The 22,135-nt window shown below is 39.2% G+C and overlaps 1 protein-coding gene across 2 annotated transcripts in view; it reads left to right on the top strand.

The window, feature by feature from the left end:
* MATN2 (matrilin 2) overlaps nucleotides 1-22,135 on the top strand; it is a 114,415-nt gene that overhangs the window by 65,613 nt on the left and 26,667 nt on the right. For both annotated transcript variants that reach the window (XM_069086581.1, XM_069086580.1), the window contains exons 6-8: nucleotides 763-885; nucleotides 8,687-8,809; nucleotides 21,496-21,618. In XM_069086581.1, coding sequence (XP_068942682.1) covers nucleotides 763-885; nucleotides 8,687-8,809; nucleotides 21,496-21,618 — 369 coding nt within the window. The remainder of the gene's footprint in view (nucleotides 1-762; nucleotides 886-8,686; nucleotides 8,810-21,495; nucleotides 21,619-22,135) is intronic.

The following is a 22,135-nucleotide window of genomic DNA, read 5'->3' as shown; positions in this document are numbered from 1 at the left end:
AAAAAAAAAAAAAAAAGAAGAAGAAAGGGGTGGGGCAGCTAAAGGTTACAGTGCATAGAGCACTAGGCTTAGAATCATGAAGACTCATCTTCCTGAGCTCAAATCCAGCCTCAGACACTTATTTAGTTGTGTGACCCTGAGCAAGTCACTTAACCCTGTTTGCCTCAGTTTCTTCATCTGTAAAATGAGATGGAGAAGGAAATGGCAAATCACCCTGGTATCTTTGACAAGAAAACACCAAATGGGGTCACAAAGAGTCGGACATGACTAGAAGGACTGAACAATAGCAAGTACCATATAAATGTTAGCTATTCTCCATCACTCTCCCCAAACCAGCGATACTATTTTTTAACCACCAAACAAATGTTCTTTGTGTCTGGGGTTGTTTGTTGTGGAAGTTGGAGGAGGAAAATCATCAAAATGTTATCACAAACCAAGCAAGAATCTTTCAGGTTCAAAACAGTAAAGGGAAAAAAAGTGTATTTTAAAACTGTGACCTCTACTCAGTAACATAAGCTGTCAGAATTATGTCTCGGTCATTGAAATTGTATGAGCATTCTCCTTAAGAAAAGAGTGAAGGGGGCAGAGGATGGTTTTCATAAGAGGAAACAGTCTGTGGTATGGAATGCCACGTGCACACCCCCTTGTTCCAACTGCTGATGAATTGAAACAATGCAAAATCCCCCAAGCAGGATTTGTTTTTAAATCCCCATGGCTCTTGACTTTCTTTTTCTCTTTGTTCACTCATTTAAATGAATTTAGGGGTGGATCACTGTGCAGAGAACAACCACGGCTGTGAGCAGCTGTGCCTAAATACAGATGACTCCTTTGTGTGTCAGTGTTCAGAAGGCTTCATCATTAATGAGGACCTCAAAACCTGTACAAGTGAGTCTCTTTCCTTCGCTCCTTCAAAGAGTCTCTTTTCTACATTAATTCAACTTTACCAACATGGCCTTCTCTGAGCCACAGTTACCATTACACTAAATTAAGTAGAAGGCTGGGATGGGGGCAGGGGAGAAAAGGGCTGACAATTTTTTTCACTAAAACTCTATTGGAATTCTTTTTCCATCTATTTCTCCAGTAGCTTTTAAAGAGAAATAGGAGTTTGAACCTCCTTTACAATGGCCTTTTAACTGTACCAGAGAGATTGAGATGAGATATATGTTGAACTGCATGATTTTTTTAAAAATTGTTTTTGTTGTTATATCACATTCATTTCCAAGTATGTTATTTTCCCTATTTCTAATGAATAAGCTATGCCTTAAATTATAGAGTGGGGAAGCTGCGACCTCGAGGCCACATGTGGCCCTCTGGGTCCTGAAGTGCAGCCCTTTGATGAAATTCAAACTTGGCAGAACAAATCCTTTCGTTAATTCATTATTTATATTTATTAATTTATTTATTATTTATATTTATTAATTTTATCTTTGTTGACCCTTCTCTCCTCTGCTCCCACCCCTGGCTTAAAATAAAGATTGAAAAAGAAAGGGAGAGAAAATCAGTAAAGCCATCTAACATGTCAGCAACATCTAAGAGTAGATGCTTTAGTCTCCCACTTTTGCAACAAAGGAAGGGAGATATATTTTCTCAACTTTTCTCCAGGCATGGTGAAGCTTGGTCATTATAATTACACAGTCTTCTATTCCATTTTATTGTTCTTTCTGGGCACATTGTTGTAGTCATGCATTTTTTTTCTTGGTTCTACTTATTTCACTTTATATAAGGATTCTTGTAGTATCATAGTAATCCTTTCTTATAGCACAATATTCCATTAAATATGCGTTCCACTGCTTTACTTTTCTCCACTCAGTGGCCATTTAATTGGTTCTAATTTTTTGCTACCACAAAAAAGCACTACTATAACTTTTTAGTATATAGGTGACTTTTTCTGCCTTGTCTTCCTTAGTATACATGCCTAGAAGTGATTTGGGTATCTGGTGAAAGGGTATGGATGTTAATCATACCTTTTTTAGCAAAATTCCAGAATGATTGGACCAATCAAACTCTACCAAGACTGTATCAGTGAACCTAGCTTCCTGCAGGCCCTCCAGCACTGACCATGTTCATTTTTTATTGTCTTTGCCATTTTGCTGGTTGTAGAGTGAAACCTCAGGATTGTTTTGATTTTAACTGTGTGACATATTGGGGGGAAAGGGTTGTTTTATTGGAGTTGCCTCTTCCATGACTTTAGAATCATAGAATCTTAGAATGGAGAGGTACCTTAGAGACCACCCAACCCAACCTCATGTGCCATGCAGGGAATGCCCTCTAGAATATCCCTAAGGCCATGATCCAGCCTCCGCTTAAATACTTCCAGCAATGGCAAACTTACCACCTCACAACATCATCCATTCCATTTCTGGAAAACTTTAATCATCAAGAAGTTATTTCTCATGTTGGACTGATATCTTCCTCCCCATAACAACCAACTATTGTTCCTAGTTTGCCCTGGTAGAGCCAAAAAGAAGAATAACTCTAATCACTGTTCTACATGACAGGCCTTCAGATATTTGGAGCCAGCTGTCATGGTTCTTCCAAGTCTTCTTTTCCCCAGGCTATATGTCCCTACATCCTTCAATTATTCCTCATTATATGGTTCCAAATTCCACCCACCATCTTTGTTACCATCCTTTCTTGTTATTCAGTCATTTTGGTCATATCTGACTCTTTGTGACCCCATTTGGGGTTTTCTTGACAAAGATACTGGAGTGGTTTGCCATTTCCTTCTGAAGCTCATTATACAAATGAGGAAACTGAGGCAAAAAGGGTTAAATGATTTGCCCAGGGTCACACAGGTAGTAAATGTCTGAGGCCAGAATTGAACTCAGGAAGACAAGTCTTCTTAACTCCAGGCCTGACCTTCTATCCATTGCAACACCTAGTTGCCCCTACCCACCTCTGGACAAGTTCAAATCTATCAATGCCCTGCAAAATGTGGTGCTTAGATCTAAAGACAGTATTCTAGATGTGGTCTGACCATAGTCTAAGTATTATATCTTTGGTTTATTTCTTTTATGACAAAGGTGGCATCAAGAGACAATAAGGATAGATTGTCTTAACAGTTTGGAAGACTTTGGTTCAAATCCCATCTCTGACAATTATTGTCTGTGACTCTGAACAAAATCACCTAATCTTGTCCCAATCAGCTCTCCATGACTATATTACAATTCATCAATGGTAGAGGGAGTTTCCTCACCTGAAGTGATGAATTCACTAATCCAGACCACTGTCCCTCCCCTCCCCCCCAAAAGAGGATGGTGTTAGCCCTTTTGGCAGCCACTTTATACTGTTGACTCATTGGGTTTTCAGTAAGCTAAAACCTCTAAGTCTTTTTAATGAGCTGCTATTAAACCACATTGCTCTTATCCTATACTTGGCTAGTTGACTGTTTTAACTAAAGTATAGCCCTTTCCATTTATTCTTATAATTTATCCTGTTAGATTTAGCCCATCTTCTCATCCTATCAAGAACTTTTCGAATCATGATTCTAGAATCTAACATATGATCTATCCCTTTTATATTTGTATCATCTATAAATTTGATAAAAACGCCTTCTGTGTCTTCCTTGAGGTCATTAATTAAGATGATGAATGGGACAGGGCCCAAGAAAGAGGCATGAGGTATGTCATTGGAGACCTTCCTCCACTATGTAATCAGTTCATTAATCATTTTCTGAAGCTCTAGGCCTGGAGTCAGGGAGAGCCTGAGTTCAAATCCAGTCTCAGACATTTACTAGTTGTGTGACCCTGGGCAATTAACCTCCACCTGCCTCAATTTTCTCAGCCAAAAAATGGGGATAACAACAGCACCTACTTTTCAGGGTTGTTGTGTAGATCAAATGAGATATTATTTGTAAAGTGTCTTTCACATAGTAGGTACTTAATAAAAACGATTGTTTACTTGTTTTGTTTTTTGTCTAACCATTCAGTCTACATTTCTTCCTCTTTCCATAAAGTTATCACAGGGATTGTCTATAGCAGACTAGGGTAGAAAGAACCCTGGACTTGGAGACAAAAGACCTAGATTCAAGTTCCCAGCTCTGACTTGTAACACCTATGTGACTGTGGGCAAATCCTTAACTTCTCTCTATCTCAGTTTGCTTATCTGCAAAATAAGAATAATGTACTACCTGTCTCACAGGATTGTTGTGAGTAAAGTACTTTGTAATTTGCAAAAACTTATAAAAATGTGAGCTAATAGTATCATTACACTTTGATGAAACCAAGATGTACTTTGACCATTTCCTTGATCTACCAATCTAATAGCCCTGTCTAAAATGGAAATGAGATTAGTCTGGTATGGCGTGCACTCCTAATTATCACCACTTCCCTTTATAAGTGATCCAAAGTGAGTCATTTATAATTTATTCTAGAATTGGATGTCAGTATCACCTCTGCCAGTCCATAGCTTGTGAAGTATGCTTTTTTTTTTCCTTTTTGAAAATGAGTACATTTTGGGGCGGCCAGGTAGCACAGCAAGTAAGAGCACTGGCTCCAGTGTTGAGAAGACCTGGAGATCGAATCCCGGGCTCAGACACTTAGCACCCACCCAGAAACACCTGGCCGTGTAACCTTGAGCAAGTTACTTAACCCCGATTGCTTAGGGGCAGCCAGGTGGCTCAGCGAGTAAGAGCACTGGCTCCAGTGTTGGGACGACCTGGAGATCTAATCCCGGGCTCGGACACTCAGCACCACACCCAGAAATAACTGGCCGTGTAACCTTGAGCAAGTTACTTAACCCTGATTGCTTAAAAATAAATAAATAATTAATTAAAAAAAAAAAAAAAAAATGAGTACATTTGGCCAAGGCAAGGCTTCTGGCATGTCTCCTGTCTCCATGATTACTAAAAGATGATAAAGAATGTTTCTGTGATCTCATCTACAAGTTTTCATTGTTTTGTTTTGGCTTTTCTATTTTTGTACCTTGGGTTATGATACTTTTTGACTTCCTGATTGGTCTTGAGCCTCAAATCCCTCTTAAACATTTTTTTTTCTGAATATTTTCCCCCTTGATAAAGAAGATGGAAACATAAGAACAGAGTACTTCCACTTTACCTTTATTATTTATTAAATACTAGACAGCCCAAGCTGCAGATCTAGCCTTTCCACATTCTTCTTGCTCTGAATATCTTTTAAATCCCCATTTATTGTCCCCAATATTTTTTATTTTTTGTTAGCCACAACTGATTCTATGCTTTTGCCTCCCTTCACTCTGCTTGTTTGACCTGTGCCATGAATACTTGTGTATTCATCTTTGATTAGGTGTCTTTTTTCCATCTTTTATCCTTGTTCCTTTCATCCATGTCCCTTGTGTCAATATCTCTTTCTATGATTGTGTATTGTGGGTCAGCTGTGGGAGAGGGAGTTTTCTCACCTGAAGATCCCTACAGTAATTAAATCACACACGAATTCATCAAAGAGCTCCAGGTTTGATCAAATAGGTCTCTTTAGTTGCCACTCCCTTCAATCTCATGATCATTTGCAATTGTATGGTCAGAATTTTATTTTGAGAACTTCCCTAAGCCACCATCTTGAGAACATAACCTATCACTTCTTTGAACTTTCTGGGACCTGTTTTCCTAAAGTTCATCATACATATCTGACTAAGTTCAGCATCCCCTCCCTTTTGAGAATGCAGTGTTCACTATGTGCTCTGGGATCCCAACCACATCTTCTTTTTGGGACAAAATACAGTAGATCAAGAATAATAGTTCTTCACGGCTTTCTGAAAAGTGAAATTGTTAGTAAATAAAGTCGAGAATTCATTAGATGAAAATCTTTGCAGTAAATTTCTCTGATAAAAATCTGTTATCCCAGATATATAGGGAATCAATATCAGGCACATAGATAATATGATAAATGATCAAAGGATATGAGCAAACAGTTCTCATAAGAAGAAATGTAAGATATCAACCATATGATAAAATGCTCCAAATGACTAATAGTAAGAGAAATGCAAATTAGAAGAATTTCAAGATTGCCCCTCATGCCCATCAGATTGGCCAAGAATAAAAAAAGGAAAATGTCAGTTGTTGGATGGTGGATCTATGACAAGGGCCGGCCTTTCTGGAAGCCAATTTAGAATTATACTCAAAAGTCACTAAACTTTGACCCAGCAATATCATTACTAGGAATATACCCTGAAAGAGATCAAAGAAAGAAGAAAAGAATCTACACTTGCAAACATATTTATCGTACAGCTTTTAAAAATAGATATTTATTGATACCTTTTGTTTTTATATCATCTGTATTTCCCCTTGCATTCCTCTCCATCCTCCCTCACAAAAAGCCATCTTGTGTAAGCAAAAAAAAAATTTGGAGGCAATCGGAGTTAAGTGACTTTCCCAGGGTCACATAGCTATTAAGTGTCTGAGGTCAAATTTGAATTCAGGTCTTCCTGACTCAACGCTCAGTTCTCTATCTACTGTATCACCTAACTGCCCCCAACAAAGTTTTTCTTTTTTTTTAAAGAGGAAGAATAAAAAAATCAGCAAGATCAATTATTATATCAAAAAATCTGACATTAAATGCAATCCTGCACCAGTAGTCCACTCACATCTACAAAGGAAAGAGAAGATATATCCTCTCATACCTCTTCTTTGGGGTCTTGCTTGTTCTTTGTAATTTGGCAGCATTTGTTTTTAATTGTTTTGTAGTTGCTCTGTAGGAGAACCAGAAACAAAGCGAGTACCTATCAAATGGAGAATGGCTGAACAAAAATATGTTATATTAAGGGAATGGAATATAATTATGCTATGGAAAATGATAAAAAGGATATCTTCAGAAAAACTTGGTGGTTTCTTAGAAGTGAGCCAAATGAGAACAATTTATATGATGATACAACATTGTAAAGGAAAACAACCATGGAAGACTTAAGAATTATGATCAACACGGTGGCCAATCTCTGCTACACAAAACTAATGAAGCATCATCTCTCTCATCTCTTGGCATTTAAGAATATTAAATTTAATGTTGTGGTTCCAGTACCACCTTATTTGTCTGTATCCTTTATGTGTATTTTTAAAATGATTCACTGATGCTCTCTTCTTTCTTTTCTTCCCTTTCTTGGGTATCTCTGTCACTAACCCCTTCCCTGATGCCTCCTAACTCTCCTAACTCCTCCAACTCTCCCCCAAAATAAAAGCACTATCTTGAAACAAGTAACAGTCAAGTAAAACAAATCTGGGCGTTTCAGTAAATGATTACTTAGCATTTTTTAAATTTTGTGTGCCAACTCCTAAGGGGGAGGCAAGATTGAATAGGATAGTTATGGAGCTTACAACCTAGTAGAGGGATAATGGTCCAGCCCAGGTAACTGTAATATACATTACAAGATAAACACATTAGTGAAGTGCAAAAATCAAAGGCTGTGTGAAATCCCAGGGGGAAGGTTGTTACCAATGGGGAAACCAGGACAGCTTCATAGACTTGGTGGCATTTGAATTGGGCTTTAGACAATGGGTAGGAATTTCACATGTGAAGAAGAGGGAAGGAATACCAGTCACAAGGGACAATAAGAGCATACAAAGCACTGAGCCTCCGGCAGTACAAGTCTCCAAAGCAACTGATGGCAAACAAGGAAGGCAGCGCCATCTTGGGCTGAATGAAGAAGGATATGGGATCTGGAACAAGAGAGGCAATAGTCTTATTATTAGACTTTGCCCTCTCCAGGCTCCATCTAAAATACTGTGTTCTTGGTACCACTTTTTAAGAAGGTCATTGACAAACTGGAGAGTGTCCAGAGGAAAATTATTAAGATGGTGAATGGGCTAGAAACCGTGCTACCGGAGGAAAAGTGAAGGAAATGGGGATGTTTTTCCTAGAGGAGAGATGACCAAGGGGAGACATATTAACTGTCTTCGGGTTCTGAATAGCTGTCAGGCAGAAGAGAGATTAGTCTTTTTCTGCTTGGTCATTAGAGGGGCAGCTAGGTGGTGCCACAGTGCACAGAAGGCTGGATCTAGAGTCAGAAAGACCCTGAGTTCAAATCCAGCCTCAGACACTTAGCACACTAGCAGTGTGACCCTAGGCAAGTTACTTAAACTTTGTCTATCCCAGTTTACTCACCTGTAAAATGGGGAGAAAATAGCACCCTACTTCTCAAGGTTGTTGTAAGGATCAAATGAGATAATATTTGTGAAGCTGTTAGCATAGTTCTGGCACATAGTAGGTGTTCAATAAATGTTTTTCCCCTCCTTCCCCAGAGAGAACTCGGACCAAAGGATGGAAGTTGTAGAGAGCCCAATTTAGGTTCATTGTTTGCCTCAGGAGGAAGTGGCTTCCCGGAAACTCTTGAAGCAAAAGTTGAACAGCCTATGGTCTAGGAGATTATAGAAGGGGTTCTCACTCTTTTATGGGTTGAACTAGAGACCTCCCTGAAGTTCCCTCCAACTTAGAAATCATGTGATTTTAGTGTAGGGTGTAGAGAGAGTCTTGTTTTCCTGGAGCATCAAGTGCAAGAGGGAAACAATATGAGAGGAGATGGGCCATGGAGATTGGTACCAGATCATGAAGAACCATGAATGCCAGGCAACTGAATTTGAACTTTACTCTCAAGCACAATGTTTTTCACTTTGTAGTAACTTACTGAGTATTTATTAAATTGAGGTGAGTTGAACAAGATATATCCTTCCATCACTGTTTCACTCAATTTTCACAGAATTCTCGCTTGGCTCTTTGTTTTGTAGGGGTAGATTACTGCTTGTTGAGTGATCATGGTTGTGAACATTCCTGCATAAATACTGACAAATCCTTTGCTTGTCAGTGCTCTGAGGGATACATACTCAGGAGTGATGGAAGAACCTGCAAAAGTAAGTTTTCAGTAGTTCTTGCTTTTCAAAAAAAATGGTCTTTCTGTGGACATACTACATGCATGAATATTTTAGCATATATGTATTAAGTTGCTGCACTCAACTCTCCCAACCTGTATGTGCACCAACAGATCAGGTTCCCAGAGCTCACTGTTTCCCCTCAGAGTGCTAGAGAAATGAGGGTGGGGGTGGGGGAGGGGCAGTGGGCCCATTTATAGACCCTGGGACTCTGCATTGGAAAGTTGGGTCCTAAGGAGTGGCTATATCACCCCTTCAAGATTCTAGGGGTAATTCTGAATGATTGGGGTGATTATTCTAATGCTATTGCCTTGAGTTCTCATTCTAATACATTTTTCCTAATATCAGTTGACAGTTACAGCTAGTTTCTCCCCTATATCATTGATTAAACTAATGATTAGTGCCCCCGTTATTAATTTAACCAGTTAATATGAATTAGCTGTTAGAGGGATATTTCCTGAGAAGACAGGAACAAAAACATTTTCTGCCAACATCATACTTTCCCCTCCTCCACCTTTGTCCCTTGAGAGTGTAGACTAAGACTTCAAGAGGTTTCTAGAAAGCATTTGCCCCCACCAGATTCATGTCCAAGTACAGTATAGCCATGGATATTTTTGTAGAACATGGTATCTCAGGTACCAGGTTGAACTACCAGTTTGGGGATCGGGTAGGTCACACTTTAAGGCTGGGTAGGTTCACTGGACTCCATCGCTGGCAAATACTGGTATGAATTCCTGTCACTGAATCTCTGATTCTTTGATATTTCAAAGCTCACAAGGCTCTATGCCAAAAGGAAAGAACACCTAAACACAACACAGCCCTATCCCCAATATAGGTTTGCCTGGGAGGCCATGGGGCAAGCACAGTAGGAGGGATGGTAACTTCCCACTGGTCCTCCTGAACTTGAAGGGTCATTCTGACACCTCATAGCTAGCAGGAAAGAAAGGGCAAATTTTTCCACTGGAACCTTTTTATGATCTCCCACTTCTGGGTCCTCAGTCAACCAAATAGCCCTCTTTACTGCAAAGTTAAGCCCATGAGAAACAGACTCCAAATACATGCTCTGATCTCTCCATGCCACGTCACCACACATATCCAGAATCAGGTTCATCAAACATCCACATGGATTCCCTGAACATGGTCCCAGGACTGGGCCCTCATTGGCCAGCTGTTCTGTTTTATATATGAATTCGTATACAGCCAACCCTCAGAGATCTGTCTGCCCTGAGAAACATCTCTTCAATTTGCCAACCAGCTGGTCCCCAGGCTGCCTTCTTTCCCACACTCTCTAGGCAAGATTTTCCAATTTCATGCTTTTTTCCTTTTCTTTCTGCTGTATCACAAAGCCCTTTTTATTCACTTTCTCTGTCCTTGCAATGACCCCGCCTAATTCAGTCATCAGCCAACTTTGGGCATGAAGAATGGGAAAAGGAGAGAAAGCATGAGGCAGGGGAGGTGGGGATTTCTTCAAAACTTAGTTCTAGGGGCGGCTTGGTGGCGCAGTGAGTAAAGTGCTGGCCCCAGAGTCAGGAGGTCCTGAGTTCAGTTCAGGCCTCAGACACTTAACACCCACACAAAAAAACTAGCCATGTAGCCTTGGGCAAGTTACTTAACCCCAATTGCCCTCCAAAAGGAAAAAAGCAAAAAAAAAAAAACCCTCAGTTCTGCCCCACACTGACATTCTTGAAGAGATTCTAAACAGTCTAGCAAAAGATAAGAAGGTTATGAGTGATATCTACTGAGTGTCATGGATCCTCAAACCCTCAGTTTCCCAGGAGTTAGCTCCTTTCTCTGAATTGATCCAAGGAATCTTGTCTCTTTGGATTAGGCCTTCCTTCTTTAATTTGCTCTGCAGGAAAATTACTCTATCTTACTCCATACAAATGGACCAACAAAAGTCCAATGCTCCATTTATGATTAGAAGCCAGAATTCCCCAAATATTCCTGTTGCTATTGAATCCGAGTAGCTGGGTTCTAACACCCAACTGCTCTCTCCCTCCCTGAAAGTTCTTTAAAATTCCCATTTGTTCCAGAGTTCACATGGGCCTTCCTAAAATAATGACAAGCTCACTCCTTCTCACCTTGTGCTCTCATGTCTAGGGACATACTCGTCTGTGCAAATGCTGCTTGTATTCTACATACATAGATGCATCATTATACTTTCTATCTTCCCCATTTTCCCATTCAGAGTACATTTGTTACTGGGGATAGGGTGATCTCATTGGTGAAAATCAGGGGAATTAAAACTGAAATTTGATACATGCATATGGAGGTAGAATATGACTGAGAACCTGTGAAGTAATACAACATAGCTGTACTGGCAGAGATATTCTCTGCCCCAGCGCCCCACTAGATGTATGCAGCCAGGCTATTCTCACACAAAAAGGGATTTTCTGTCTTCCCCCCAGGATGATTCAGTATGACTGTTACATCCAGTAATAATATGCTGGGGTTTCAGTTCAGCCACAGTTAACTGGAGATTGGGGTATATGTTCCCCAGCCTTGTGCCAGATGACAGACATGACTTCACCTCCGCTTTCACAAAGCCTGCTGGGTTGGGGGGCAGTGAGCCAGCTCCAGCTAAGCAGATAGGTGTGCCCTTGACCCTTCCCAAAGGCAGACTATGAATTTGGCCTGAAGGATGTTAACCAAGGAGATTCTTTTTCACTTAACTAGGGAGGTATATCATTGAAGAATGGAAAACAAAAATGATTCACTTCATTTCAATTCAGCAAAGAGGTATTTAACACCTACTGTCTGTCAAGGATTGTACCCTCAGCTAAATGCTGAGGGTACAAAGATTGAAAAAATGAAATGATCTTAGGCTTCAAGGAGGTTACATTTTACCATAGGCTAGGGAGGAAGGGTTAGACAGATAAATATAATGGGTAATGGGGGCGAAGGAGAGATCTATGAGTTAACAGTTCTGCTTTAACGATCAGGAAAGACCTCAAAGAGAAGCCCTGGGAACCCTGGCCAGGAGCCTGAAAGCAACAGAAAAATTATTCCCTTCCCTACCTATGCTGGGGTAGAGGCTGGATTCAATTTAAATATGGTGTAGTGGAAAAAATGAGAAGCAATGAGGAGTAATGGGTAAAGGGCTGTCCCAGGAGTCAGAAAGATTTGGGCTTAAATCCTACCCATGATCCAAACTAGCCATGTGATCTGGGCTCGTCTCTTCTTGATGCCCTAGGCCACCCTTTAAGACTGTAAGATGTGGACAAGTTGTCTGTTTACATTAGTGTGGATGGAGATTCCACGCTAGAAGTTGTCTTCATGGATGAAATCAGAGGTTTGTCTCCAAAAGCCACAAAAAGAACAGTGGACCTGAAGTCACAAGACTTGGGTTTGAGACCCAGTGCTATCATGTATTCCCCTCAACATTCATTTCAATATAATTCGCTCCAATATTTAATGGACCTCTCTGAGTCTCAGTTTCCCAATCTGCTAAATGAAGAGATTGTATTGGCAAATCTATAAGGTCCCTTCTGGGTCCAACTTTCTGTTATTTTGCATCTCACCTGCCTTCATTTACCTCTGTGGATTTCCAACATGCAAAGGAGATCCTCTACCTATCTGCCCAGCCTTGACTTAGTTTATCTTTAGGGGCTTCACTTCGTGATGCTGGTTGGATGCAGAGATGAGCTTGAGGCACGAGAGAGGAGACAGTACTTTTCTGAGACTTGTACTATTTGATGCAAAAAAGATCCTCCCCTTTTCTAAGTCCTGGAATTCTCCCCATGGCAAATGCTTACAGAAGCAATGAGTGACCCAACCTCAAGGAAAATGTGACAAGCCTGAAATCATTATCAATAAAACCTTTGTGGAATATGAACCTAGGCTTATCATCGAGCCTAACCTACTTATTTTGAAGATGAGGGAACCAAAGCACTTCAAGGTTAAATGACTGCTGAGGGTCAGGGTATGGAATAGCCGTAGTATCTGAGGCAGGATTCCCACTCGGGTTTTCCTGACTCCAAGTTCAGTGCCCCGTCTGGGGCTAAGCACAGTAAAGGATGGTTACAGACACCTTTCCCTCAAAGGGTTTACAATCTAGTTTATGTCTGTAAAAATATGAGTGACAGTGCACTCACTCCTGGACAAAAATTTAGTCTAATCCCTCATTTCACAGACAAAAAATAATGAGGATCAAAGAAGTTAGATAACTTACCCAATGTAACATAGCCAGGTCCTGGTGTAGATCAAAAGTCTCTAGACCTTTAAACTAGGACCTTTATTTATTTAGTATGAGATGACTAGATACTTTTTTATCTATGAATCTATGTATCTATGAAATGATGTTTCCTATAGAGTTAACAGGAGGTGACTATTCTGATTTTTTTATTGTAAAAAAATAGTAAAATCATGTAATTACACACACACACACACACACACACACACACACACACAAACACACCTTTCTCCCCCCTCCTCCTACCCCTGTGTCTTCTTGGCACAATGTGCACGGTGGCTTTTTTTCTCTGAAGAGCAGGATTGGTTTTCCTGCTGTCCCATGTGGAACCTTAGACATCATCTTGCACTCTGTCATCACTAGAAAGGGACTATTATTCTAAAGTGCACGTAGAACAGTTACTGCCTTGCCTCAGACTGTCTGAGTCACCAGACCCTGATCCAGACATTAGGAGCAGTTTTTTTTTTTTTTTGGTTTGGGATAATAGACCAAGGGAAAGTTTTCTACCCAGAAACTTTTCCCAAATCATTAAGCTCCTAATCAATTGTATTCCAGATTGTTTAATTAAATTGTAAAAAAACAAAAAAAAAAACACAACACTCTATTTGATTAGACTTGTAAGAAATCATCCTTTTAGAAAGCAAATGTTTTCTTCCTCAGAGATTTCATTCTTCCTCTTGAGAATTCCCAGGAGAAACTTAAGAAGTTCAAGATGGATTCTTTTGTTCCTTTCTTCTGGATTTGAACTCTGCACCCTCCTTAACCTCTTGGTTCATACTCAACTATTGGCCATTCCTCTGCACTCCTTTCCTGACTGAATCCTTACCAGATTGTCAGAGAAGGCTCTAGAGAGTAATAGAGAACAGTAAGATGAGCAGTGGAAATTCCATTTTCTGGATACAAATATATCTAGAGATATAATTTCTTTTTTTAAATAGGTTTTTTATTTTTTTATCATCATATTTCCCCTGGATTCCTCCTTCCCAAAGAGCCATCCTGTACTATCAAATGCTTCAAAAAAGAAAAAATCAGTATAAGAGGAAATAAATTAAAGTCTGAAAATATGTGCTATGTATAAAATTTGTGGCCATTCCATCTCTGCAAAGGAATGGGAAGTTTTTCTCATATCTCTTCTTTTGAGCTGTACTTGTTTTTTTATAATTTTGCAGCAATTCACTTTTGACTTTTTGTTTTTATAGCCATTCTTTCCATTTACCTGTTGTTGTCATTGCATATCTTATTTTCTTGGCTCTGCTTACTTCACTCCACATCAATTCATGTTTCTCTGTATTCATCATATTCATTTCTTACAGCACATAATATTCCATTACATTCACATGCCACAATCTGTTTAGTCATTCTCCAATCAATGGACATCTACTTTGTTTCCAATATGTTCTTATCACAAAAAGTGCTGCTATAAACATTTTATTGTATATGGAGACTTTTTTCTTATCAATTGCTTCCTTGGAGTATAAGCCTAGTAATGAAATCTCTAATCCAAAGGATACGGGTATTTTAGTCGCTTTATTTGCATAATTCCAAAATGATTGTACCCTTTCATAGCTCTACCAACAATGCATATCTTCTCATAACCCCTCCAACACTGACTATTCCCATTGTTTGTCATCTCTGACAAATTGAAGCATATGAAATAAAAGCTCAGGGTTATTTTCATTCATAATTTTCTTATTAGTGATTTGTAATATTCTTTTATGCAGTTGTTAATAGTTTTAATTCTTTTGACAACTATTTTTGGTATATATATGTTAATTATACATACACTCACACACATACATATATCTTATCAGAGAGATTTGATAGTAAGATATTTTGCAGATTGACTGTTTCCCTTATGTTAGGTGTATTAATTTTGTTTGTGCAAAAGCTTTTCAGTTTCATATAATCAAAGCTACCTTTTTTATCTTTTATAATTAAGAATATATCTCCTACCCATAGCTGTGAGAGGCATGCAATCTGCTTCTCTTTTAATTTTTTTAGAATATTATCTTTAATATTGAAGTCAAGTCTCCATTCAGAACAAATTGTGGGATATGGTATAAGGTGTTGGTCTAAGCCTAATTTCTGTCAGACTGCTTTTCAGTTTTCCCAGTAATTTTTATCAAATAGGGCTTTCCTAATTTATGATTTCTGATTTACCAAAAAGTAGGTTATTGATTTTCATTGTTTCTGATTCTTCCTCATTCATTTCTTCCATTGATCTATCTTTAATTATTTTAGCCTTTTTTTCTTTAAAAAAAAAAGGTGGTTTTGATGACTGCTACTTTTTTTAATACAGGATGTTCAAAGTCTTAGTGTGTTGTTAAACTGATAACTTCAGAAGAACAAATACTACAAACTTCCAAAAATATTTGAAAAATAATCACTTGAAGGCTTAAAATATTGATATGTTTCGTATTAAAATTCAACATAATCACTATCGTGTGCTATACATTGGTCTATTCAATTTATGAACTTTATAAAAATTTTCAATAATTATGTCTCAGTGACTAGAAGTATTACATTTATCATTGATTTTTTTTTTTTGCTTTTTGCTTTTTGGAGGGCAAGTGGGGTTAAGTGACTTGCCCAAGGTCACATGGCTAGTAGTTGTGTTAAGTATCTGAGGTTGGATTTGAACTCAGGTCCTCCTGATTCCAAGACTGGTACTATATTCACTGCGCCACCTGGCCACCCCCTGGAAGTACTACATTTATAATCAATTCTAATCTTAAGATCAAACATAACAATTCTGATGTGACTCCACAAGGAAAAGCCCAATAGAGATAGATTGAGTGATTGAGCTGGCCAAGCAACAGAACCTCCTTTATCAATCCACTGATCTTAGAAAGTGGCATATGGAAACTATCATACACAAAATGCATAATGAGTCACTGCCTTACCTTGTTAAAGTTTAAATTTATTAATTAAAATTATCGATTAAATATTTAATTATTAAAATTAAATTATTATCCAAATTCACAAAAAAATAAGTATAAAATAAATTTATATAATTAAACTTTCAAATGATTTTTTGTAAGTTTGTAGCATTTATACTCTGAAGTTATTAAAGCCTAAAACTAAAAATAGTTACTTTTTTTTTAAACCTAAAACTGTACTTGGCCTTTTTTTAGGACAGTCTGTATACTGTGAAGTCAAAAAGTATAGAGATATAATTTGAACAGGGGAAATTGCCTACCATAGTTAATCCTGGCTCTGTCAGGAACCAGCTGTGTGACTTTGGGCAAGTCATTTAACTCATTTGGGTTTAGTTTTTCATCTGTGAAATGGTGAGTTGGACTTGACTTGTGACTAGATTTATATTGCCTGAGTCCCTGAGTTGGAGACAATTAAAATACTTCTGACTATTTAAGCACTTATCTTGCCATGCAGGTTGGTGGAGCATGATGCAAATTGGTCCAACTGTTCTGGATATCAATTTTGAATTATACAAGAAAAGTTATCGACTTCATACTCAAACCCACCAATCTCTTACTAGGGGTGTGCGTGAGTGTGAGTGTGTGTGTGCATGTGTACAAAATCAAGGAGGTCAAACACAACAAAAATATCCAACATATACCAGAATATTCATATCAGTATTTTCTACATAGAAAAGAACTGGAAACACAGTAGATGCCCACATCAATTTGGATAATAATCAGATAAGATGTAGCATATAAATGTAATGGAATATTATCATATGGTAACAAATGACATTTTTGTCATGGGAAGATTTGTATGAACTAGTGCAGAATTCAATGAGCAGAATCAAAAGAACAAAATAGACAATCAACAGGCATTTATTAAAGTGATTAAATCATTAAATAAGTGAATTATTAAATTAAATAAATAATGAATAGATTATTAAATACATAAACATAAATTAAATTATTAAATAAATTAATTAATGATAATGTATCAAATTATGTGCTGGGTGCCATTCTAGGCACTGTGAACACCAAAGAGAGGTGGTAAAAAGGCTCCCAGGTAGGAACTGGAGAAATAGCCAGATAACTGGTTTGGCTGGACTGTGGGCTGACAGAAGAATAACACCTGGGGCAGAATTTTGTATCCATTGTCAGGTGGGATGATTTTATTGAGCATTTTTGCTTAATTGTTTTTATTTGTCAAAAAGAGGGTTCCATTTGGAGGGGGTGAAATGAGGAACTATTTCCCAAAATGGTTGATATAAAAACAAAAGGTATTGTTAAAATTTATTTTAAAAGGAAGGGAAGGGGCTGCTAGGTGGCGCAGTGAGTAAAGCGCCAGCCCTGGAGTCAAGAGGTCCTGAGTTCACACAAAAAACTAGCCGTGTAACCTTGGGCAAGTTACTTAACCCCAGTTGCCCTCCAAAAAGCAAAAAAAAAAAAAAAAGTAAGAGAAGGAAAGTGTAGCAGCAAGCACCCCAGCGTCCCCAGGGTGGCTGCCAATACAGGTTCTTGGATCTGCTTTGATAAAGAAAAGCAACTCAAAATGGGTTAACAAGCTTACTTTAATCAGTCAAACATATATCGTTTACCTAGTTCAAGGGAAAAAGGTCAGCACTTCAGAGTATACAGACAGAATTATCAAGACAGAAACAGATCAAGTAGACAGATTTCCAAACTGTCCAACCATTACATCCATACCAAATCAATATCTGGGTTTTTCAAAGCTGAGGGGAGGCTCTCAACAACGGCTTCCCAGAATCTCATCAAATCACAGAACACTTCTCAAAGTGAGCCCCAAAACAAAGCTACACATCAGGGCTTATATAGCCTTCTCCTGGCTCAGAGAATGTAACAACGTTATTGACCCACTGGCCAATCAAAAAGTATCTACTGAAAAACAACCCTCCCACCCCAGGCTCCAGGTGCACTTTAGCCTAGGGGCAGGGAAGATCTTTAAAATTTACATTCCTATTACAGAAGGAAGGAAATGAGGGAATGAAGGAAGGGAAGGAGGGAGGGGAACCTCCCAAAAAGGAAAAAAAAATGAAAAGAAAGGAAAAGAAGAAAGGAAAGAAAAGGAAAGGAGACAGGGAGGAAAGAAATAGGTTATCAACAAACAAATCAATAAACTTACTATTTGGGAATGATTTAGATTCTGGGGAACCCAAATTAAGGCAGACCTAGTTCTATTAGAGCCACTGATAAAGAAATTGACTAATTCATGAACAGGGAATGGTGGATAGGCCCTAAGGTTAAAGAGGAGAGATTTCAACAATTTTAGAAGGTAAAAACCACATACCACAATGCTCTACTCACTTGTTTAAAAAAAAAAAAAAAACTGCTACTAATTTGAAAGCCCAAGAGAGCCCAAAACTGGATTCTTAGCAAGAGAGACTGGCTGAAGTCCCGACTGAAGCCTCCGTGAAGCTGTCATGTAGAGCTGGCGGTTACTTCTGTTATGCCCAGACAAAGAATGAGCAGCACAGTTGGCCTGCAGCAAACTATGGTGGACTTGAGCCTTGCTTATGTAACAGGGAAAAAAGAGAGAGAGAGAAAACAGTTGGAAGCTCCCTGCTGAAGATTGGAAAATCTTCAGGAAAGCTTAGTCTGTCAACACTAAAGTCTAAAAGCATCAGGAAAGAAAATTATTAGTTTCAGTGAAGATTCAAGGGGAAAGGCTAGAGTCAGGGTGGAACGCAAGATCATCTCTTTCTGATCACTTTCAAATCCAATCTAGAGGAATGCATAAGGCATATTCATTAATACTTCTGTGATCCAAGATTTTTGTCAGTTGGGGCACAACATCCAAAAAGACACAAGACAACCTTTTTTCATGATTTGGTAGATTATCTTCAAGAGCTGTTGTGGCCAAAGAAAGTCTTTGTGTGGGAAGTGAGGTGGTACAGTGGTTAGAGCACCGGCTCTGTAATCAGGAAGACTTGAGTTCAAATCCAGCCTCAGACACTTACTAGCTGTGAGACTCTAGGCAAGTAACAACTCTGCCTCCAAAAAAATAAGGAAAGAAAGCAAGAAAGAGAGAAAAGAAGGAAGAAAGAAAGAAAGAGGAGAGAGAGAGAGAGAGAGAGAGAGAGAGAGAGAGAGAGAGAGAGAGGAAGGAAGGAAGGAAGGAAGGAAGGAAGGAAGGAAGGAAGGAAGGAAGGAAGGAAAGAAGGAAGGAAAGAAACAAAGAAATAAAGGAAAGAAGGTGTGTGGCCAGCCTCTCTGATCTTACCTAGGCTGGTCCTCAGAAGAAAGACAGATAATACTTTTTCAGAAGCTTTCTCAGATTGGCATAGTCAGTGATGTGCTGGTAAATGCTTAACAATCAGCTTTCCAGGGGGAATAATGTAGGGCACCACACTTGTAAATTTCACCTGCATTATTAACACTTTTCCCATCACCTTCTCAAGTCCAGACAGTTACCAGAACTTGCTTTATTGCAAGCCCTGATTTGGAGCATTTGCTGACTTTGGCATGAGCTGGCTCCAGTCCACCTCCAGGTAGCCTTTGAAGGAAAGGGGAAGGAAGCAAGCACTTTTTAAGTACCTACTTTGTGCCAGACCCTGTGCTAAGTGCTTTACAAATATTATCTCATTTGATCTTCACTACAGCTCTGTGAGATAGGTGCTGTTATCCCTACTTTCCTGTTGAGGAAACTGAAACAAACTGCAGTTGAATTACTTTCCCAGGGTCACATGGCTAGTAAATCTGAGGATGGATTGAACTCAGGACTTTGTGACTCTGGGCCATGTGCCACCTTAAAGGGTTATCTACCTGCTACAATAAGGCATCAGAATAGATCTTTAGGTAGGATAGAAAAATACATTCTTCAATAAACACACATATCTGTTATTGTTGTTCAATCATGTTTTAGTCATGACCTACTTTTTTTTGTTGGAGGGGGAAGGCAGGGTAATTGGGGTTAAGTGACTTGCCAAGGTCACACAGCTAGTAAGTATTAAGTGTCTGAGGCTGGATTTGAACTCAGATCCTCTTGACTCCAAGACCAGTGCTCTATTCACTGCACCACCTAGCTGCCCCATGACCTACTTTTCATAACCCCATTTGGGGTTTTTTTGGCAAAGATACTGGAGTGGTTTGCTGTTTCCTTCTCCAGATCATTTTACATATGAGGAAACTGAGGCAAACAAGGTTTTGGATTTGAACTCAGCTCTTCCTGACTCCAGGCCCAGCACTCTATCCATTGTGCCAGCTAGCTGCTCCCCGCCTCCCCACACACACATATGTTAGAGAGTTAGCCTCAGAATCATGAAGACTTTCATTTAGGTCCTACCTGTGACCCATACAGGCTCAGTACCCCCAGGCAACCTCCAAGACCAATATCTCTTGATAGTTTCCTCACCAAAGGAAACAGATATGACAAACAAAAAACAAAAAAGAGGAGTGGAGTTGCGAATATGCAAATTATTATAATGCAGAAACCAGCAGGAAACTAAGTGCATAGTCAAAGTATTATAGTATTATCAATGGAGAGACTGAAGGAATCCTAGAGGCCATTTAGTCAAGTTCTTCTCATTTTAATGGGGAGGAAACTGAGGGTCAGAGAGAGAAAGCAATTTGCCCAGGGTCACACTGTGTCAGGAACAAGATTTCAACCCAGGTCATTCAGGCTCCAAGGCCAGTACTCTATCCAACATACCACTTATTAGCTATGTGCCTGTGGTCACTTAATCTCTCCAAGCTTCAGTTTCCCCATATGTAAAATAGGATTAAAAAGGGGAAAAGCCCTTCCATGATGTAACTCAGAAGATAGGAGTCTGCAGAGTGCTTAATTAACTATTAAGTCCTTGTATAAGATGTTATCATTCCATGCAGACTGGATCTGAGAACTTGGCCCTGAATCCTTCCTAGGCTCCAGTGTCGATAAACATTACCATTTCTCCTTTTTAAAACATTTTAATGAAGCATCGTCCCCCAAAGCTTCTTACTAGACGACACCCAAATTTTCCTTCATGTTCAAAAGAGTGTTTTAGTAGGAAAATACTATATGCCACTTGCCTAACTCATGTGCCTCCAACCCTTACTGGCTTCAATCACTAAAATTCTCTAAACCTCAGTTTCCTCATCTGTAAAATGAGAATAGCACCTATAATATTTCTCTCACAGCATTATAAGGGAAAGAATATATGTGGCAGGGGCAGCTAGATGGGGCAGTGGATAGAGTGCCAGACCTGGATCAGGAACACGAGTTTCAGCCTCAGAAATCCTTCCTAGCTGTGTGACCTTGGGTAAGTCACTTTAACCCTGTTTGCTTCAGTTTCCTCATCTGTAAAATGAGCTGGAGAAGGAACTGGCAAGCCACTTCACTATCTCTGCCAAGAAAACCCCAAATGGGGTCACGGAGGGTCAGAGATAAGACTGAAAAAACAACTGAATAACAAAAAATGTACATAGCCTGCTTTGTAAACTTTAAGGAACCATATTCTGTGAACTTATTGTTCTGTGTGCAGTGTTAAAAGGGGGATAAATTGTTACTATGTGAAATCTTTTCCTCTCTGTTTGCACTATTCTAAATGGAACCACAGGACTGGACGCCTGTGTTCTGGGAAACCACGACTGTGAACATAGCTGTGTAAGCCTCGAGGACTCTTACGAGTGCCGCTGCTACAAAGGTTACGCTCTCCAAGAAGATGGAAAAACCTGCACAAGTACGCTCATGGGGTTTCTAGCTCAAGGGACAGTATAGGAGCTGCTATATGAAAACAGAGATCCTGAATGCCATGTCAGTGGATTACTCAAGCAGGTGGTTTTGAAGATAAAATTAGATTTCTGTGGCATAAGACAGGCCACAATCCAGCCCTTGCTGAAATTACTTCCTTGGGTCTTTATCATACACCCTCAATTTGTCCCATTAGTAACAAAATCCCCTTAGAAAGGCAGCATGGTGTAGTGGGGAAAGCCCTAAATGTGATATTTGAAGACCAGAGGTCAAGCCCTAGGTCAACAAATGATTTCATCTTTGAGTCTGTTTTCTCATCTTTAAAATGAGGCTAATGTTTATTCTGATTTCCTTCCCCCCACACCCCCACCCCCTCCAGGTTGTTTTGGGGAAAGGGTTTAGTTAATTGCAAAGCATCGGTTAAGTTCAGCTAGATGACACAGTGGATAGAGTGCAGGGCCTGGATTCAGGAAGACTCATCTCCCTGAGTTCAAATATAGCCTCAG

This window comes from Petaurus breviceps, unplaced genomic scaffold, assembly GCF_028583685.1.
Source record: "Petaurus breviceps papuanus isolate PSGF00001 unplaced genomic scaffold, PetGlider_PUasm1.0 179, whole genome shotgun sequence".
In the NCBI taxonomy this organism is placed as follows: domain Eukaryota; kingdom Metazoa; phylum Chordata; class Mammalia; order Diprotodontia; family Petauridae; genus Petaurus; species Petaurus breviceps.
Note: the sequence above shows the minus strand (reverse complement) of the source record. Positions and strands in the feature narration are given on the sequence as shown.